This window comes from Corapipo altera, unplaced genomic scaffold, assembly GCF_003945725.1.
Source record: "Corapipo altera isolate COAL_440 unplaced genomic scaffold, ASM394572v1 61305, whole genome shotgun sequence".
In the NCBI taxonomy this organism is placed as follows: Eukaryota; Metazoa; Chordata; class Aves; order Passeriformes; family Pipridae; genus Corapipo; species Corapipo altera.
In genome coordinates this window covers 6,916,350-6,938,934 of record NW_020884909.1, presented here as the reverse complement: position 1 = coordinate 6,938,934, position 22,585 = coordinate 6,916,350, and the positions used below count along the sequence as shown (strand labels likewise).

The following is a 22,585-nucleotide window of genomic DNA, read 5'->3' as shown; positions in this document are numbered from 1 at the left end:
TCCTCACTCTCTGCAACTCCCTGACAGGAGGGGGGAGCCAGCTGGGGGTTGGTCTCTTTTCCCAGGCAACCATCAGCAAGACAAGAGGGCTCGGTCTTCAGCTGTGCCAGGGGAGGTTTAGGTTGGATATCAGGAAGAATTTCTTTGCAGAGAGGGTGCTCAGCCATTGGAATGGGCTGCCCAGGGAAGTGGTGGATTCTCCATCCCTGGAGGTTTTTAAGCTGAGACTGGATGTGGCATCAGTGCCATGGTCTGGGAACCACAGTGGGGTTGGATCAAGGGTTGGACTTGATGATCTCGGAGGTCCCTTCCAACCCAGCTGATTCTATGATTCTATGATTCTGTGGTTCTGTGATTCTTCTCTTGTCTTGCTGAGGAGAAGGAGAGGGAGAGAGATGCTTGGTGGACACCTGGCCAGCCAAAGTCAACTGATCACAGCCTCACAGTAATGCATGAGATTTTAGAGAGCTGTACGATTTGGTGAAACATTTGTTCTTCTGAAAGTAACAATTCTGTTGATGTTTTTTCCTTTTTTGGAGCAAAAATCAGATTTTCAGAATACTGTCCACTTAATTTGGACATTACACAAGTTGTGTATGTAACCACTTAGTTTTTCACCTGCAGCATGTAGCTTTAGGAAACTTGCAAATACAATGTAATGCAAGTCCAGGTATGTATTGGAAAAGAGAAGTAACATAATAACAACCAAAAAATGGAAGTAGGTATTGTTGCCTAAGTGATACTGGCAAAATTCCAGATTGCTAGGCAATATTGTTCGGAAGGAGTTTGCACTGCTTATCAGTAGATGTGAAATTACAGTGTAGTCCGTCAGAAGTTTCATAATAAAGAAATATACCTGTTATTACAGAGAATGATTTATGTAGATAGACAGGAAGGGATAAATCTGATAATTTTTATATGGAAAGTGGAGTATAGAGAAGGTGCCATTTGAAATCTGTGTTTCCAATAATAGATGTATCCTGACAATGCCGCGATGCAAATCTGAGCTGATGTTCTTTACACTTCTCCTTCTGGCTCTAGTAGCAATTCCTACAATGTCATTCCTGTTGACCAGTGATGTTCAGCAGCCTGTAGCATATATTCTTGTGCTGATCTCTGTCTAGATTTGTGAGTCTCAAGAATAGTCCTGTTGAAACTATTGTATGTGAAGACACTGAAGAAATTATAGAAACGGAACGCGAACGTGAGCAAGTTGAGAAAGAGTTTATGAAGGCATACATTGAAGACCTAAAGGAAAGGGGTATGTGTTAACCTGCAGTAAACTTCCTGCTGCCTTGGAGATAAATGCAGACATATGGTGGGAACATTTATTTTTGAGAGTCCAAGAAATATATCTTCCTAAACTACAGTTGTCTGTTATGGTATTGAATAAGACCAACAGTGAAAATGCCAAATGAATTTTGTTAAAAATTTGAGCTCTAATTGGGACACTTGATATTGTATACCAAGTTAATGGTGTGTTTGTATGTGCATTAGTCTTAATTCATTAATATTGTATACAAAGATTATTTATTCTCCAGATTTAATTACCTAATTTGGGGTTAACATTAGTGATTTTGAATTCCTGAAGAAGGGCTTCTCCTCCTCAAAAAGAGGCACAGGATATATATGAAAGTCTCTTTGTACTGGTATAATATTCTTTAATAATATTATCTGTATCAGAGTACTACTAACTGTTTAACCACTGTACAATCATAGTAAAATCTCTGCTTCTGTCTTCATTATATAGCACCTGAAGCTTTGCATATTAATTTGTTTTGCTACTTTGTCTTATATTTACCATCATTAAGAAACTGTCAATCTCTTGAGTCTTTAGTAAAATGTTAGGAAACAAAGGGAGTTTCCTGTGAGCCAGATTACCCTCTATGACTTTTAGTGGAATGAATCTTTTGATGTCTTTCCACTCCTTGCAGGATTAATTTAAGGGATCTGTACGGTGGTCCTATGAGACCTGGTAAAAGAGAAATATGAAGAAAGGTCACGGGATGTGGCTTCAGAACAGTTTTCATGTTCTAATACTGGACTTTTGTTCCTTAATGTCCATAATCTTAGCACTTGGGTGTTCATGCTCTCTATTTCTAAAGTGAAGTCACAGAGATCATTTGTAGAGTACGTTTGAAATAAAACCAAGCCCTGCTGTTTCTAGCTAAGGGTTTCATTTATTTGTGCTGGATTACATAGCTAAAATCTGAGATGTATTTCTTTTTTCTTTTTTCACAGAGTCTACTCCTTCCTACACTACGAAAGTATTGCTCAGTCTTCAGCTCTGAAGATCAAAAACCTCTAAATCTCTAGTAGATGTCTGAATAACTCTCTTTTTATCCACCTGAATAATAAATACTGGAAAATATAAATGGCCAGAATCACATAAAAATCATAACAAATTATTTATTTATTACTGTAGTTGTTACCACTAACTACAGATAAAATCAAAGGGCAGTAGAGCCTTCACAAGATGCTGTTTCACATTTTAAGTCAACATATTTATTTTCAAGTTCAACAGCAGCAGTCACTAATTTGCATATAGACCTGCTGAAAGTAAGTATTCACTCTGATAAAATACAAACAGGCATAGTTGAATGATGAAGACATTCTGTGTTACAGTTGAAACATTGCAACATAAAACACGATCTTATAAAGAGAATTGATTTTATAAAAGGGGATAGACTAATTTAGAAAATGAATGTGACCTGTTGGTTTTTTAAGACCAAATAACACATTTAGTTATTTACAATATTCGAAGCGAGAACACACCCATAGTTATTTGCATTTACTTTCTGTTCTGCAAGAAAATTGTCCTTCTTTTTTAAAAAGTTCACTTTTTAAAGTTTCAACAACTTTTTGCATAGAAGGTTATAGCAGTTTTCCTGTTTTTTTTGTTTTTTTTTTTTTTTTTCCAGCATATTGTAAGATTTTACTTGTTTGCAAATTCAAGTACCAATGTAATTGAAACTTCTGTGCTAAGCAGTCTTATAATGTACTAGTGTATTAAATAAGATTTTAAGGACTAAGCAGTATGACCTAATGCTATCAGTAGAATGATGATAAAAGTCTTCTATTAACAGTTTAAGATTACAGGATTTTGTGGACATTTATTGGCATTTTCCAAGTTGTGTAAGAATAAGTTTGCTGGTAAAAAGTTATGTTGCTTACTATTTAATAATGTGTTTATATATAATTATCTAAGTGTATATAGTGTAGGCCTTCAGAAACCTAGTTTTACATGTACTTTTTGTCTAATAAATCAATACTTTTTAATCTAAAAAAATGAGATTTTGAGAATTTAGACCCTAATTAGAGTCAAATTAAAGAATTTAAGTGGTTCTAAACTTATGAGTGCAGTTAAGTGAGATGATCTTTACATCTTGGGCTTTTTTTTTGTTATAGATGAGGTATTTTCAGCTTTGAGCAGTAGAATGCCACTTAAGTCAGTCATATTTAAAAAAACAAAGCAATGAAGGATATGCTCCTCAGACTTCCATGTAGAAAAAAACATACTGCTTTTGATGTTTTCTTTTTCACATTCTAGCATTCAATCTTTTAAAAGAAGAGAATAGGTATGTTTATTATCCCAATTTCAAGCTTCTGCGGTTATATTACTATCCAAATGAAATCCAGTCAAATTGGTCTCCAGGTGTTAAAGCAGATCTTAAACAAACAAATTATGATTAAAGGGAACGTTAAAAAAACTCTAAGGAAAAAATGACATTGATCTTAGAATAATAGAAGACTATTCTTTAAATTGTTGTTAGATAATGAAAGAGGAAAAAACAGTGGCAACCAAAGCGGGCTTAGAGAAATCAGGCTATGTGAAACTACCCTACCAAATTTCTTTTATTGAAATTATACATTTGGTTTGTTAAGTACTGATACTGGTGTAATAAACTTCTGTAAGACATCTGTTTTGACATTGCTTGAAATTCTATTTCTAGAGTTGTGTCTTAGTCTAATATCCACTGAAAATCATAGGAATGGAAATCACAAGCTCTGTGCTTATAGAACTGAGATGGACATTATGGAAGCTGTAACTTTACAAAAAACTACGGATGCAAACATAGTTAAAACCCAAAAATTCTACTGTAAATTCTAGTATCAGAATTGTTGGATATTTAAACATAGAACCCCAAACTCTGAGTCAATAATTCACTTGATCCCTTTGTCTCCTTCTTCCTGGGTCCCAGTCTCCAACTGGGAGCACAGAGGATACACTACCTGTGTTTACAACCCCATCAACATCTTTCTGAGGGATGTGAAGCCCCTTTTGATGTTTTGCAATCTCCTTCTTGCAGCATCATTCGACTCTGTGTGAAAGAGCAGGAGTGGATAACAACCCTCTGGTTTTACCTGGCTTGGTAGCCTCTTTGTGGTATTGCAAATGTGAGCCCCCAACAGACAGCAAACCTCTCTAGAGTGGTTGTCCAGATGGCAAATGGGTGCTTCCGTGCCTCTCAGTGAGAAGTCACCAACTACTAACAATATTAGTGCTTTTTGGTGCCACTCTTTCAGTGCAGATTAGCTCCTGCTTCATAGTGGGTGGGAGGAGGTTGGAAAGTGCGTTTTTACTCCCCTGATTTCAAGACCTCATTTGAACTGGTCCTAATAAATTGAAGAACTGTAACTCAGCGTAACTCTGGTTATGCCCCACTTGGGTGACTGCTGTACCCTGAGCAGTTCAGGAAGAGTCTCCTCTCTTTTCAATAGCTGAATCTGCTACTTGGGCTGATTCCGGCTGTGACTGTATTCTCTTTCTTCTTCACTCCACTGGTCCATTAACAGCTATGGTATTGTTTGGTGTGAAGGGGGTATCTGCATGGTGTTTTCATTATGTGCCAACTGGCATTAATATGAAAAGATCATTACTGTCTCTTACTGCTCCCTGGAACTTGCAGTTTTCTTGTTGCCAGCTGCAACATAACTCTTTCATGTTCAGCAAAATATTTGTAAAGATGCATTTTATATCTAAAATGTAATTACATCTTAGACATATTGCCTTGGCTGTGTTCAGAGTTTCTATTTTCCATTAATGCTTCCAACCTTTTCCTAAAATCAATGGTGACATTTATAAAGTAATTAAATTAGCTGTCAAATCCACGTGAATAGATCTGTAAGGAAGAACATCAGCTTACAGAACTGAAAATCGGTTTTAGACTATACAAAACCAATGTTTAAGTTCAAATTTAGATATATAACAATGCATCTTCTTTTTCATTTTTTTTACAAAGGTGCAGACAATTTGAGGCTCAGTCAGCCTTAGGTCCTGTGTAATATGTAATGGCATAAAATAACACATTTACAAAAAAACAATATCTTATACTGTAGACCTTTAAGCTGATAAAATGTTATTCAGTGTTTCATTCTTACTCTGTGTTTGCTGATTTAAAAAACTGAAATGATATCTCACCTGTGGTTTCTGTATAACTTTCTGTCAGGATGAATATTTGAAAATAAGTCGATGCCAAGTTTGTTGTGGTGCTGCCCTGGCCCCAGAGAGGTAGAGCAGGTCATATGTCTGTTGTCTATTCAGAGAAGGTGGGTTCAGTTAGATAATCAAAGATCCATGTCCAATTTTAAGACAATTTTTCCATTTTTTGCATATCTTCAGGAACCACTACTGAAAAATACTTGATGCCACCAGGGAACTAAAGGAGATTGAACCTTTAATTTCTTTTTTAAATGTAATTGTGTTTTTGCCTCTTTGAAGTGCTTGCACACTAATGCACCCAGGATGAGGAGTAAACCCAAAGAATTAGAGGACTGCTGCGCAGTTACAGGACTGTGACCTTGTTGGGATCAGGAGGATGTGGTGGGATGGTCCCTGTGGATGGAGTGCTGCAACGGAGGAATTCAGGCTCTTTGGGAAGGACAGCCTGAAAACATGAGGAGGTTGGGCTGTCCTTTATGTGAGAGAATAGATGGAATGCATGAAGATCTCCTTGGGGATGAATGAGGAGCCAACAGAGGGTTTGTTGGTGAGTAGGCCAATATGGGTGATACTGCAGTGGGTGCCTCTTACAAACCACCTGATGAGGACGAGCAAGTGAAACAGACCTTCAACAGACAGTTGGAAATAGCCTCACATTAGCAGGCTGTGGGTCTTGTGGAGGAATTCAGCCACCCCAATTTCTGCTGGATGGACAAGACATCAGGTGAAAATAAGTGGAAAATTCCTGCTGTAAAAATTATTGTCAATCCAGCCAGGAGAGGTGTTCTGCTGCACCTCTTATTCACAAAACAGCAAGGACTGGCTGGGAGTGTGAAAGTCAAAGGCAACCTTGGCTGCAGTGACTAAGAGAGGGTGGAAACTGGGATTCTGAGAGAAGAGGGAACAAAACAAGAACACAACCCTGGATTTAAGAGAGAAGATTTTGGTGTCTTCAGGAACGTACTTGAGAGTGTCCCATGGGACAAGGTCTTAGAAGAAATAGGGTATCAAGAAAGTTGATTGGTCTCCAAGCATTACCTTCTCTAAGCTCAAGAGCAGTTCATGCCAGCGAGCAAGAAGTCAAGTAAAAACTCAGAGAGACCTGTGGGGATGAGCAATGAGCTCCTGTCAAAATTCTAGGAGGAAAAAAAAAAGCATGCAGAAGGTATACCTGCAGGTGAAGGTAACCTGGGAGGAATAATGAGACACTCTCCAAGAATGCCGAAGAAAACATGGCTAGGAATGAAAAAGTCCATTTGGAGTTGAAACTGGTGGGGAATGTCAAGGATAAAAGGAAGAGTTTCTCTAAATTTGTTAATGGCAAAGGAAAAACTAGGGAATATGTGGTCCTGCTGCTGAATGTGGTGGGGACCTGGTTCCACAGGACACAGGAAAGGCTGAGGTACTGAACACCTTCTTTGCCTTAGTCTTTACCAGAAAGACCAGCCTTCAGGTATCTCAGGTTCCAGAGAGAGGGGGAAAGGATGGAGTGAGGAAGATGTACCCTTGGTAGATGAGGATCAGGTCAGGGAATACTTCAGCAAACTGAACACACCTAAGAACATGGGCACTGATGGGATGCACCCACAAGTGCTGAGGGAGCTGACTGATGTCATTGCAAGACCACCCCCAGTATTCTCTGATCATGGTGACTGGGAGAAATGCCTGAAGACTGGCAGCAAGCAAATGCCAGCCTAATTTTCAAGAAGGGCAAGAAGGAGAACTCGGAATCCTTGTAAACCGTTTCTAGGTACATTGACAAGAAAATCATCAGGAGCTGTTAGCGTGGCTTTACCAAGAGGAGTTCACACTTGACCAACTTGATAAACTTCTACACTGAATAACTGACCTGGCAGATGAATGGCCAGGTCTTGAGGATGGTGGTCAGCAGCTCAAAGTCTAACTCGAGGTCAGTATCAAGCAGTGATCCCAGGGGTCAAAACCGAGTCTGATCCTGTTTAATATCTTCATTAATAATGAAGATTATTAATTATTATCTGACGATGGGACAGAGTGTACCCTTGGCAAGTTAGGTGATGATATAAAACTGGCAGAAGTAGTTGATGCATTAGAGGGTTGTGCTACCATCCAGAGGGACCTCAAAAGGCTGGAGAAACAGGCTGGAGAAATGGACTGATAGGAGGCTCATGAAGTTCAGTGAGTAGAAGGGTAAAGTTCTGCACCTTAGGAGGAATAACACCATCCATCAGTACATGCAGGGGGCTGCCCAGCTGGAAAACAGCTTTGCAGGAGCTGCCACAGGGGTCCTGATAGACACCAGGTGAGTTGGCAAAGTGGCACTGCCATGAGGCAGCAAGTGCTGGTGGTGTCCTGGGCTGCACAAAGAGGAGTCTGGACAGCAGGCTGAGGGGAGGGATCATTCGTGTCCCCTCAGTACTCGTGAGGTACCTCTGTGTCCAGGTCTGGGCTTCCCATTACAGGTGATATACGGACTTGCTGGAAAGGGTCCATTGAAGGGCCACCCAAATGAAGGGGAGTGGTGCATGTCTCTTGTGAGGAAAGGCTGAGATAGTTGAAACTCTTCAGCCTGGAAAAGAGAAGGCTCAGAGGAACCTTGTCAAGGTATACAAATACCTGAAGGGAGGATGCAAAGAAGGTGGAGCTAGGCTGTCTCCATTGGTGCCCAGTGACAGGACAAGAAGTAGTGGGCATGAACTCAAACACAGGAGGTTCTTCCTGAACATCAGGAATCACATTTTTACTATGAATGTTACTGAAAACTGGCATGTGTTTTCAGGGAAGTGATGAATTCTCCATCCTTGGAGAATAAAAAAAAATAAAAAGCTTTCTCTACATAGTCCAGGGCCCTCTACTCCAGATGACCCTTCTTGAACATGGATATTAGACCAGGTGATGCCCAGAGGTCCCTTATCTTCAACAGCTCTGTGACACAGGAACAGGACAGCTGTTCTGAGAACTGTTTTGCTTCGTGCGGCCAATTCCATCTGTAATGTTTAGACACTGCTGGAAGTTTGTTTGTATGGCTTGTGTGCAGATTCAGTGTGTCAGGTTTAATGTAATGGTTTAATGTCAATTCTGACAACCAGAATATAAATCCTGACTGAATATTTCTCTAATGCAGTAATGTTCAGGAGAGCTAAGACAAAATAATATCTTAAGTCATGAGTGAATACTGCCTGGCATCCATCATCATTTGCAGATATTGCAGGGTACTTCAATAAACAGAGAAATTTGGTTTGTGCTGGAACTGCTTCCCTCTACATCTGCTGGAACCACTATCACTATACTGTGCATCAGATCTTTGGATTAATACATGTGAGACTTGTAAGGAAATCCAGCAGATATTTTGCACATTTGTAGAAATATTTTAGGCCTCTCTTGCATATCTCTTGGTGGTGAATGGTGAGAATAGTTAGGGTTGGAAGGGACCTCTGGAGATAATCCAGCCCAACCCTCTTACCAAGGCAGGGTCATGTAGAGCAGGTTGCGTGTCCAGGTGGGTTTGGATTTTCCCCAGAGAGGGAGGCTCCTTGACTTTCCTGGGGAACCTGTTTCAGTGCTCTGTCATCTGCAAAGTAAAGAAGTTTTTCCTCATGCTGAGATGGAAGTTCTAGTGTTTTAGTTTGTGGTGATTGCTCCTCATCCTGTCACAGGGCACCACTGAAAAGAGTTTGTCACCATCCCCCTGGCACCTGCCTTTGAGGTATTTGTACATATTGCTGAGATTCCCTTTCAGTCTTCTCCAGGCTGCTATTAACCTAGACAGCAAATGCCCTGTGTTTTACTGTACTCCCTTCTTTGTCCTTAGCAGTACAGAGCTTTACACTAAAGCTAGGCACTTGTCAACCAGCTGGAACTACTCTGTGCTTGGATGTTACAGCTTTTGTTAGAGGTGTTTTGCTTTTGGTGTTAAAAAAAACCCAAAACACAACAGTGAAGAAAAAGCAGCTTCTTTACCGTGTTTAAAATCAAACCTGAAATGTGGGGAGGTCCGAGAAGCTCTGGTCGGGAAGCAAAATAGTTTTAAATATAAAAGAACAAGTGAAGGTGAGAATAATTTCAGAGGAAATCTCTGAAATCACTAATAAGATATCCTGGTCAGAGTTTGACAGTCATTTCTTTTTGGTATGTCAGCATAATTAGTTTCTCAGATTGCTTTCTACCACCTGAGGGAACTGATGTGAATTAAGTTTTTTGAGGGTTATTTTTAATTTAGATCAAATCTTCAATCTGTTTGACTGTATCAGCTATCACAGAGGGGTTTAGGAGAGCATTTCCTCTGAAAACACCCTAAAATAAACCTAAAATAAATGACCTAAAATAAATGTTCACCAAACTATGGTCTTGACTCATTAGCAAACGGGTTGTGAAGGAGTTGTAGGTTAGACCTGGCTCCTGACATTTTGTGATCTATTTAAAATCGATGAAGCAGATGCACATGGGAAGTGCCACTGTGAACTATCAGAATAACAATTGTAATTGGCACCTCTGTAATATCAAAACAGGAATGAACTCTGGAAGCCATGTCTGTGATTCTTAAATCTTGCATATTGCATGCAATCTTCTGGGAATTGTGGTCCTCCCTCATGCTCTGTGCAGTTACTAATTTCAAGCACTTTCATACCTGGCTGATGGTTTCACTTCCTTTCCCCATAATCTCACAGTGAATTCTTTGTGACCTTCTTGAAAACCATATAGACATAAAAATATTAGAAACAAGAAAACCCAAGGCAAACTCACCACTGACTGAGAATTCACTGATCATTCCAATACTTGTTTTGTAGGGAGATAAACATTTCAGGAGCAGCTTTCTGTTGGAACTTTTAGTTTAGCCCAAACTTATTTTATAGATTATATGAAGGGAAGACTGGTGAATATTATTCTATTCTCAACATTTCTTTTTTAGCTTTTAAGCTTAAGGTTTTAATTTTGAGTACAACATCAAGTATCAGCTGATTGGAAGATAACATTGATATGTGTGCACTTTGAAATATGGTTCAATACTTCAATTCAGAGTACAAGGTTTAAGACTTTCCAGTTTTATACCATTTTCTCCTATTCCATTTTCTAAATTTCTAGGAGGCAATATGAGGTATTTTCAGGCTAAGCAGCATGAAAGGAGAGGGAAACCTGAGGATCTGGGAGAGGGAAACTCCAAATAAAAGGTTGAAAAACTGAGGTGTTTTTCAATGAAATAAGTACCCTTCTCTTGTCTGAGAGATGTGACAGTACACTTCAGAGTTTTGGAAAGGTTTTAATTTGTATTGATGCATGGATCTGAAGCTTCAAAGCTTTGCCTTGTTTTGTGGGTGGCTGTTGTTTCAGGTGGCTGTAAATGTTAGGGAGAGAATTGCTGCATGATACAGGCTTCCAGAACGCTCCTTTTGGTCAGAATGAACACAAAAAATGTCTGTTTGTAGTTTAGAAAAATAAAACTTGTGCTCACCTTTGAAAAGACCTACATAAGACAGGAAGCTGGAGAGCTAGAATCACACAATGGAAGGAAGGGATTGAGCCATTGGAGAGTGTCCAAAGGAGGGAACGAGGATGGGGAAGGGCCTTGATTTGAAGCCGTGTGAGGACACTGAGGGCTCTTGGTGTGTTCAGCTGGAGCAGAGGAGACTGAGGGGAGACCTCACTGCAGTTCCAAGTGCCTGGGCAGGGGCAGAGGAGGGGCAGGGACTGAGCTCTGCTCTGGGGGGACCAGGGACAGCACCCAGGGAATGGCTGGAGCTGTGCCAGGGCAGGTTCAGGTTGGATCTCAGCAAAAGGTTCTTCCCCCAGAGGGTGGTTGGGCACTGCCCAGGCTCCCCAGGGCAGTGGGCACAGCCCCAAGGCTGCCAGAGCTCCAGGAGGGTTTGGACAATATTCTCAACGCAGGGTGTGACTCTGGGGGAGTGGTCCTTTGCAGGGCAGGGAGTCGGACTCGATGATCCTTGTGGGTACCTTCCAACCTGACATATTCTATGATCCTGTGTGTGGGAGGCAGGCCCTCAGACCCTTCTCCCCTCTTACACTCTACAACTCCATTTGTCTCCTTTACTGTGTGGGGCTGGCTAACTGTTCCTAGACACCTCCTACATTCACAAAGCACAGTTCCAACCCATCAAAGTCTCTCATTTGACCCTGCTTGTTGTGGCTTTGCAAAATGCACTGATGGTAGCACAGGCTGGGGAGAGCAGGTGGCCAGCACTGGTTCACTGGCATTTCATGTCCTTTTCCTTGAGAAAAGATGTATGCCCAGGATTGGTGCTGAAAGTGGCTTGTGCAGCACAAAACCTGGGTGTGTTGCTGTTTGCCTCATCCTTGGGGTTTGTGTGATGGCCTGGAGGTATACAAATATATGTTGCATACTTCACTACTCCTGTTTCACAGCTACTTCAGGCAGGCTTTGATCAAATTATTAGGAATCATGTTTAATAAGAACACTTTAGGACACGGGGATTTTCTTCCCCAGTATTATTGCTATGGAAGATTGTTGTAATATCCAGCACTTTAATTTAAAGCTTTGTCACACTTTAGATGCAGAAAGGCTTATTAGAAGTAAGGATCATTGTAGTCATACTTTGATTCCTTATAATTCACAGCTGGAAAATCAGTGGCATTTTTCCAAAGGAAAGGTATTCCCAAGATCCACTTTTACTTTTGAAGTCATAGTAGAAATTTTCAGTAAATTACATGCATTCATATAAAACAATTTCTTTTGCAGCACCAAGCCTTAGGCTATACACTTGTCTGCATTTTAGTGTCTGTCCATATTAGTTTAGTTAAAGAACGTAACATGAACTTTATGTGTTTTTCTTTTTAAATAGGTGTTTGTAGTAGAACAGTTGTCCTCTGTGTTTTTTTGCTTCTGTGGAGTGCCTCACTCCTTTGAAACCAGCTTTCATCAGAAGACTTGAAACACCATTCTTGGTAACTTTTCTCCCAGGAGGTTTCTGAAACTTGCTGATTTAACTTGAAAGCTGAGATTTGTTTTTAGAAATTCGAGCAATCCCCCTGATCTCCCTTCCTTACCTACCCTGATTACATGGGAAGTTTTGCAGAAATTATCGTGTGACAGCAAAAAGACAGAGGAGTACAGTGTGATAATTACTACTGTTTTGATGTCATATAAGATGTAAACTGACTTATGTAGTTTGTGTACAAATTTCACAACGTTATTGTATTGCTTTTCTTCACAATTTTTAAAAAAGAATGTTTTCTTTTTTTTCACTCATATCTTTTAGACCAGATCTATTTTCCTTTTTTTTTTTTTTTGCTAAATTTGCAGATACTTTCAACATATTTTAACTGTTTTAGAAAACTATTATTTTCTTACCATTTTTGTTGTTGAAAATATAGTTCTCCCTCACAAAAGAAACTATAATATGGTATTATTAATTACTCAGTGCAGCATTTCAGGGCTCACTGAAGTGTTCCTTGCAGTCTGGAGACCATCAAACCATCCCTAACACACATATGTGGAGCTGTGCACTGCACTTGTGAAGTTGTCTCCAACTCTCTACACTGCACTACACTGTCATGTTTAATGTAGTTTGCCTTACCTTTGCCTGTACATGGTCTAGGATTTATTCTATAAATCTGAAGAAACCTTTCTAGTTACTAAAGTGAGGCCTGAAAATTCATACCTAAAGTTATGCTTTCATTATTCAGTGCTCTGCAGGGGTCAAAAGCTAGTTTAAAGGATATTAGCTGGATAAAATTGTCTTTTCTCAGTATTTATTTTTCATATAACCAGGCCCCTTTTGATCAACTGTTTTACAGAAGCATCAGACTGGCCTGCTCTTGGTAGAATGCTTTCTGGAAAAAGAGTTCTATTGACAAAAAGAGGTGCTTACAATCTGGCTTCTCCTCCAAATAGACCCCATTTTGTACAAACAGTGAATATTGCAGGATGTTGAGAGGTATTGTGTGAGGCTTCAGACACTGATTCTGCAGGTACCTCTGCTTGACTGTTAAAAAAAAAGAGACATTCTCTCTCCAGAGAGTTTCTTAATACCTTTAAGTCCTTTTAATAATATGTTCTTAATTCTAAACTTTTATTTCTAAACTGTGGCTTCTTAATTCACTTTATAACACCACCTGTTTGAGTAACATAAGCTTGTTTAAACACGGCAAAACCCAATCACACATTTTGCTTGTCTTAAAAAATTTAGCCAGGAAGACACCATGAAGGAAAAGTCCAGCTTGCCCTTTTAATTAAAAAACTTACAAGGTGTGATTTAAAGTCCCTTTGTCAGTGTTAGTTTCCAGTACTTTCGCTGGCTTTGCCATAAGTTACTGTCAAGGTCTGGATTGCTACTATTGTTGTAGCTGGGGAGGTTTTTTTTTCCTCTTGTCCAGTAGCTTCGTGCTGCTACCAGTGCTGTGTACTTATTAAGGAGGTGTGCAAAATGGGCAGCAACGCCAAAAGCAAAAGAAGAAAAAGGTTTGTGTAGCAGGCAAGTCATGTTGTTATTTTGCTCTTGTTACTGTCAATATCAGAAATAGTGTGTCCAGAAGGACTAGAAAGGGATCCTTCTGCTCTCCTGTTCACTGGTGAGGCTGCACCTCAAATCCTGTGCTCAGTTCTGGTCCCCTCACTGCAAGAAAAGACATCGATGCACTGGAGCAAGTTCAAAGAAGGGTAGAGGAGCTGGTGAAGGGTCTGGAGCAGCTGAGGGAGCTGGGATTGCTCAACCTGGAGGAAAGAAGGCTTCGGGGGGACCTGAAAGGAGGCTGTGGTGAGGTGGGGCTGGCTCTTCTGAGACAGAATGAGAGGAAACAGCCTCAAGTTGCACCAGAGGAAGTTTAGATTGGATATTAGGAAAAATTTCTTTACTGAAACGGTGGTCAAACATTGGAACGGAATGACCAGGTAGTGGTGGAATCACCGTCCCTGGAAGTGTTCAAAAGTGTGGACGTGGCACTGGTTTAGTGGACATGGTCTAGTGGTGACCACAGTGGTGTTGGGTTAACAGCTGGACTTGATGACCTTAGAGGTCTTTCCCAACTTTAACCTTAACAATTCCATGATTCTATGACTGTATGATTCCATGAATATGAGAATTACAGGTTCCTGGGCCATGATGCAAATTGTGCAACTAAGAAGAGGTATTTTTTAGATTCAGTTCTGGATTTTATTTTGTTTTCAAATTAACTTGAATGAAAGCCAAACAAGTCCCAATGTTTTATACAAACTTTCAGATAAGAGTGGAAGTATATTTATTTTATAGCTTCTGCTAAAACAAAGAATAACTTCTGCTAAATTTATTACAGAATCTTTCCACTTAGTAAGGTTAATTAATGTAATGAAAATATGAGTTGGAAAATGCTAGTGTAGGGTCAGTGGGAAAAGAAGTCACAGGGTTCAAAATACCTTTCTTATACTTAAATTCTTCTGTTCATTAAAAAATAAAGCTGTTTCAATTTAAAAAGGGAAAATACGTTCCTTTCAAAATCAGTGGTGACATAAAGTGTAACTCATGTTGAGTGGCATATATTCTCTGCTTTAGTGTAGCACTTTCTATCATTCCTTTGTTTTATATTTGTTACATTTTCTGAGTCTGCCTTACAGAAGTGTTTTGGCATGACAGATTTGTATCACAACCAGTAGTTTGTAACTATGAAGTACATATTTCATATCTTGACAAATGAGAACACTCACATTTTGATTGAATTGTTTTACAAATGTTGTTTCTGTGATGTTTTTTGTAATGTGTTTTTAATTGCTTGTGAAATTACAATGTATTGGAGGAGAAATTGTACAGAGGAGAAGAAAGATTTTCAAGAAAACATCTATCTATCTATCTATCTATCTATCTATCTATCTATCTATCTATCTATCTATCTATCTATCTTATGACCCAACTGGTAGGAAACAGTCCTCATAGAGCAAATAAAGAAGATGAACCCAACACTACATTGACAATTGACATGATAGTGTTATTTCTGTTGACCTTAGACATATTTCAGCCACCTGAATAGCAATCATCCTGTGGGTTTGCTTAGGCTTTTACAAAACAAACAAAAAAAGCAAGCAAACAAATGAACAAAAGGACAGACCTCTTTTGGCTAAGTATATGGAAGAAATTTCAACAGGAAAATAAAAAGTGCTAATGGTAAGGACAAAGCTTCTTTTCTCATGTTGGGAATCCCTACATCTTCTGTGATACAATGTATGAGGTGCCACCAAAGGTTAATTGTCATCTTTCACTCAGGGAAATCTTTCCCTGTTCCTCCAGTTCCCTGTCCCAATGAACAAATACAGATTATATGTGTGTTTTTTCAATCTTGTTTCTATCTTGAGTCTGGCATGCTTTCCTTTCTTTTTACTAGATAGTTTAAGAAATGTCTGTAACATCTGACATGTTTACAAGACTTCATTGATTCCCTTTTCCTGATTGACATTTAAAGGGAGGCATTGATTCCAGCATGAACTGCAAAAGAGTGATGGAACCAATGTTTGGTAAGAAGCTAAATAATTTAGAAAGTAGAATATTTGAGCTGGAAAACCTTAATGAAGTTCTTGCTTGAAGAAAAGACAAATCTGAACATCATGAACAGGAATAGAGGGCCAAACTTTCAGGGTCTGAAGAGATATAGAGAAAGTCATATCATCTTTCAGTATTTAACTAAAAATTAATTCATGTTCTGTTATGAAGCCTGTATCAAGGCCTTTAGTATTTTTTAAAAAATATTGTTGAGACAAATGTGGCAAGTCTATTGTGTTATTTCCTACTTTTTGTTAATGAAATGTGTACGCATTTGTAAAATTTAAAATCAAACTAAATAGGCCAGGCACTTACCTGTTGTAACTGGAAAAGAGGTTATACAAGAAAGTATGTATATATATATATATATATATATATATATATATATATATATATATATGCACAAAGTTATTGAATCCCATCTGTAGACAAAAGTGTTTTGCCCAAACATCTGCCACTAACCCTAAACCTTAAAAGTCCTGTGGAGGCTGGTGTGTAGCACAAGCAGAGGAATGGTGAGAATATGATACTTTCTCCACCTGCACCTTCAATAGTGGTGGGGAATCAATCAGGTCTCCAAAACATCAGAGCTAATCCTGATCCCAAACCACGTTTCATGATGCAGACTAAACTGAGAAAAAAACAAAAAAAAAAAAAAGAAAAAGCTGTAATTGTCTAAGAAGTTTTTTATTTGTTTCATGTCTCTGCCTTGATTGCACAGCACACTGACTTATTCTACCAGTGCTCTGCTTCTTGCTACTGAAATTGGTGTAATTCCATTTCAATCAGTGAAACTGTGCAGGCCTTCAGCAGCCCAGAATTGGTACTTCATTCTGATGCATAGAATGAGATTTTTCATAGGTTCCATATTTCTCTAGACTTAGACTTAACAGGCTGCATCTATTCCCCTTCAATTACTCCACATTTTTGGTTTAACTACAGTGGTACTGAAACATTTCCCCTCAAGTACCTTGATGCTGTGCCATCACTGACCCATAATTGTATGTTTATTTCTCAATTATGCAAATCTTTGCACTCTGACTGAGGATTTGATTTTCATAATTATTAGACTGCTATTTCTGAATAACCATGAAGTGTCTATCAGATATTTTCATGTTAACTTGATGTAGACATCAGACTGTCATTCCTCCAAAACCAGGAAAAAACTTTTTGTTTCCATGCCTACTGTGTCTCCCTTTGCCTCAGAAATTTAAATGCAACTTATCTTCATGAAGAAATCACTATCTCAGAAGAGGAAGAAGAAATAAAGGCTTGACAGTAACCCAATCAATTAAGACTGACTGGGTGATGAATTAATGTGTCCTTCTCTCTACTCCCTTCCTTTCCTTTCTCCCTCCCTTCAGCCCTCTGGTCTAGAAGACCATGTTGTGCATTTGAAGAATGCACCTGGTTTGTCTATCAAAGGTCTCAAGCAAAAAAAACTCAACCCAAAAGAAAACAAAAAAGAGGTAATAAGAAAAAAAGGAATTTTTTTTTTCTAGAACCTGTATTACCTAAGGCCTAAAGAAATCAGAGAGAATGGACATTAAGGAAGAAAACATCATAATGCTCAGGCCTAATGGCATAGAATACATGATTACTCCAGTCAGCTAACCAGACACTGAGGAATGAGATGCCCATTGGTGATATCCATTAATTTTGTAGTATCATTTCACAGCATTCTAATCAACAAGAAACTGAAGCCTTTTTCTTGGGAGTTGGGCTGCCTACATTTGCAAAATAGGCTGACAATTTTGATATAGCCACTGATGTTCCAAATAACCAAAAATATTGTATTAATCTGTGGCAGAATTGCAGAATTTTTACTGGCCAGCCAGAAAGAATTACAATGAAGTCTAATGTCAGATTTTGGGGAATAGTTGTTTAGTATTATGTGTCCTTTAATCATAGAGCTCATGACATTCGGTATAATCTGATGTGACTCAAAATTTCTGGTTCTTTCCTACTCTTTTTAGGTCTGGAATTCATGAGGCTCAAAAATGTGTCGCTGTTGCAATTTGATGTTGCACCCTTTCTGCTGGGAGACATTTATTTTATACACCAGGAAACCAAGGTCTCTGTGATGAAGTTTGTCCTTTGCTAAACCCTCTTGCATCTTCCAGTCACAAACTTATTTTCTGAGGTCCTGTCAGGTGCTGATTTTTTGATTGCATGAGGCTTCTTAAGGGACCATGTTTTTTTACCTGCTATTTCATTAAATTCTCTTAATTTGGTGCTATTATATACCATTAGCAGCAGGAGAAGATTTCCATTACAGTGAATTGAACAGGATGTTATTGCTGTTGTTATTATGCGTGCCATATGTACAATTATTCCACTCAGTTTAAATTTTAATTGAGCAGAGAGAGAGAGACTTGTTTGCAATTAGTAAGATGATTTTTTTCCTCCCTACTTTTTCTGCTTTCAAAAGACTAACCAAAGACATGAGAGAGAATAGTCTACATTTATTATGAAGCTGACAGAAATGTTTCCTGCTTTAATTATCACTTTTTTAAAAGCAGAATTCATCCATAACATGAATTGGTTACTCTGTAGGTGGCCTTTGTTTTAGAAAAGATTTCATATTTTTAACTCGGTAAAAAAGAAATCAAAAAAGGAAATTGATGTTTTTCCACATCAAATATAACCCAAGTTTAACTTAGATTGTTTTGTTTCAGTCTGGTTTGGGGTTTTGTCTGCTTGTTTGTTTTTCACATGTTCTTCAAACTCTTCTGTGTAATTTTCTCCCTCTTGTAACCAGCTCTTGTGTTCTTTATAAATGTGGTGATTTGCCTTATGTGTACAGGATTCTGTAGGTACCTGTTTTGCATTCATGCAAGCATGCTTATGACTTCTGATGTCAGGGAGAACCAACACCCAAAACAAAACTCCTTCAATTTATAAAGAGATTAAAAGACTAGCACATATTCAACTTCAGATAAATACAAATTTACTTTAATAGGTTCTTTGCTTTAAACAGTGGCTTTCAGATACTGAGTATGAGAATATGTTCCAGTGAAGCTTTGTATAACAAGTTTGTTTATTGCTTTAAAGTGACATGTTATGTAGTTCCTGTTAAGGCTCTGCTTAGGAGGCATAATACATATAAAAAAAAACTTATGGTGCTAATGCAGTTACAAAGTCATAGAGCAGAAGCATCCCATGTTTCTTTTGGCATCGTGGCTAAAGTAAGATGAATTTTTGTAAAGTTTCCACTGAACCAGATGAATCTTAGTAGGTTATGAAATCATTCAAGTTAAGAGAGTGTGACACAGAAACTTAAAAAGGTTCATTCTTTGCATAAAGAAGACCAAAATGTCTTCTATTTAATTCCCTCCCTGCCCTCATATTCTGAATACTTTTGTCCACAGTCATCAAGGAGAATTTGTTTTGCTGTTGATCCCAACACACAGTTTCCTATTTCTCTACTCTCTCCTGCTGTGTTTTCATTTAAGAAGAATATCAGAATGTTAAACAAGAAATATTTATTCCCAGAGAAAAAACTTTTATTCAGGACATGAGAAGAAAGAACGACTGAAGCAACACAGGATGCTTTTTACTGCCCAAAGTAAAAGTTTCACAGCAACAAGAAGCGAAAGATAAAGAGCAAGTGATGTTAAGGGCCACAGGTGAACTATGAAGTTGCCCAAGAGGACCAGGTTGCAACTTACTTCAAAAACATGAGGTAGCAACTTGTTTTCTCAAAAGTCTTTAAATTAAGTGGTGAACTGCTAAGTGCTGAAGCTTTGTAAAAAACCTCACTGCTGAAGGAAGACTAGTTTTGAAAAGTCATGATATCTAAGCACTTATTTAGTTTTTCAGCAAATATTTCCAAACATGAAATATACATATGCTTCTGGAAATTCTGTTTCATTAATAGCGAATTATCAACCTCAAAAGGCTTCAGCTGTGCTATTCAGATTCCTGTTGAACTTTCAGGGAGAAAAACTCCTCAGACACCTTATAACAACCCTCCAGCACTTAAAGGAGGCCTGCAAAGAAGATGGGGAAGGACTCTCCGTCAGGAAGTCTGGGATGAGGGATGGTGGCTTTGTACTGGAAGGGGGTAGGTTTAGATGAGCTATTGGGAAGAAATTATTTACTGTGATTTTTACTTCCTTTACCCATGAGAGATTATCTACTCTTACACCATTTCTGATTTTCCAATAGAAGAGCCCACAATTAACAGGATGGTCTACACTTCAGTGATGTTTCTGGGAACATCAGCACTCCATCGCAGATGGAGAAGGCACTATAAACAAATATGAGGGTTTTTTTCTTTATTCCCACATCACAGCAGTAGCCAAAATATCAGTTCCCTTCTCTTAGCTGCATTTATGGCTTGGATACAGGTTTGGCAATGGTGATTCACCTATTTTTCACCTTCATATTGGACCATTGCAATCCATCCTGCTCCTTGCAGTTCATCTGGAAGGAACCCTTTTTAGAAGATTCACTGTCAGATCAATTATGGATCCACTGAACTTTCTCTGAATCATTTTTCACCACTGGAGTCTCAATGAGAAATGGTTGTTTCTCAAAAGGGAGATTTCATTAATACTGAATTATCAACCTCAAAAGGTTTGAGCTGTGCTATTCAGATTCCTGTTGAGTTTTCAGGGAGAAAAACTCCTCAGACACCTCCTAACAGCCTTCTAGTACTTAAAGAAGGCCTACAAGGAAGATGGGGAAGGATTCTTGTACAACCTGTAAGTGATATGCCACAGACCATGTTTAGACACGAAACTTTTAAATTCTATGCTGTAGTAGATTTGTGTAACCACAAACCAACCAATAAACCAAGCAACAAAACAACTAACTAACCAAAAAAGAAAAAGAAAAATGAATACCTTTGCTATTTCTGCACCATGACAGCTGGGGAAATCTAGAGCAATCATTTCAAACAGAGATAATTTTATGTTTCATCTCATGCTAGCTGTTTGACCTTATTGTGGGTTTCAAGAACTGTACAGTGATTCCTAGAATTTTATGTAATTGACTTTTTTTAGTCAAACTGCATTCCTTTATAATAGCTATAAAAACACTAAAATCCCCAGCTATTATAATTTTACATATACTGTGTCCAAATACACCTGACTACTGTTGGCTTTTTGTAAGTAAGTTTCCTGAACCACAACCACAGTTCTGGCTGTTTTCAAGTAGACAGAGTCAGCTCAGCCACTCATATCTCCTCAAACAATGCACTAATTCATAATCTTGTTACGCTGTTCTCTTCTTGTAATAACAAAGGAATTTACAAAACAGCTGGGAAACCACATACATATTTTTAGCAGACCCGGAGTCAATTTTCATTTAATTTTTCATTTAATATTTTCCTGCATAAATAAGCAAAAAAAATACAAAATTTTACGTACATGAGGGACATTTGCAGTACCATGTGCTGGCAACACTCCTAATTATACAGCAGTGCCAGTCTAGTCTAGTGAGCATTTGTGCTCTGTGCTCTGTGATACTGAACTGTGGAACAGGAAAAACTCAGTATGCACACAGTTACAAAGGATATGCTCCTGGAAGTGTTTTGAAAATGTGACTATACTTTATTTCTTCAATTTAGAATATTCTAGAAGTTTGTGAAAGGTTTTTTTTTTTTTTTCCAAACTTTGGGGAAGTTTCTGAAACAGATAATGTCCTTTCAGACCTCTCAAATCTGGGTATTTGAAACGTCTGAAATGTTGTTCCAAAGAACATTAAGAAAAACCACCACTACCTACCCTTGTCTTCACTCAGTTGTCTTCAAACCAGTTGCCACTCCAGCACTGGAATTTACCCTTGTCTTTAAGAACTAAAGAACTGATGACAAAGATTTCCAGAAAGGTGTAAACATCTGAACAACAGAGTACCACAGCACAGAAAATTTAGCATGCTGCCTCCTCCTTGTGTTTTATTGCTTTCGAATCAACAGGAAAAGACAGAACAATTCTATCCAGCATGCTTTGGCTCAAAATGCTAATAAAAATGAAGGAAAAGAAGTAAGTAAAATAGTCAGTAGAGAAACATTAAATGGAATTTGTGATTGTGTGATGCTTCCCAAATTATACCAGCACAGTAGGGGATTTTATGACTCTAAATGATTGCTGTTTTGAAGGAAAAGGCTGTTGTTTGGGAGTCCTAAGGTATATAGCAGATGGTACTGAGCTGAAATTGTGGATGATATGCACAGCAGAAAGAAAAAAAGTCTTAAGATGGAATTGGCAGGTTATACAGAAGTGAAAATGCACCCTTAGCAGGGGGATGCAGGGATACAGCAACAGGCTAAAGTATTATCAAAAAAACTATGCTAGAAGGGCATGTTGATGTAGATTTATTAACCAGTGTTTCATTAACTTTGAGACCATCTGGAATATGTCTTCTAACAAATGTGTAAAACAGTGTGATTGCTGTGTTTATTAATTATAAGACTGGCTACTCTTAAGCTTTCCATCCTACTCGTGAGGTGTGAATAGGCACTTTGTGGATATTAAAGTCAATGCTCTCAATTTGGTGTGACTTGCTTTTATGTTGGTGTGAGTGCTACGAATTAAAGAGAAAATACAGGTAGATGAACTATTTTAGCTTTTACTTTATATTTTTCTTGAAGTCTATCAACTAAAAAAATAAAAATGCAGGAAATACCCTTAAAAATGAAGTACACAACAACCAGATTGTGTCCAGCAGTGCTGCAGCT

At 38.4% G+C, this 22,585-nt stretch overlaps 1 protein-coding gene across 1 annotated transcript in view; it reads left to right on the top strand.

Moving 5' to 3' along the window:
• LRRC2 (leucine rich repeat containing 2) overlaps positions 1-2,968 on the top strand; it is a 61,873-nt gene extending 58,905 nt beyond the window's left edge. Inside the window, exons 7-8 of the mRNA XM_027652996.1 lie at positions 1,118-1,261; positions 2,242-2,968. Of these exons, the coding sequence (XP_027508797.1) occupies positions 1,118-1,261; positions 2,242-2,291 (194 nt within the window). The 3' untranslated portion in view covers positions 2,292-2,968. The remainder of the gene's footprint in view (positions 1-1,117; positions 1,262-2,241) is intronic.
• The last annotated feature ends 19,617 nt before the right edge of the window (positions 2,969-22,585 follow it).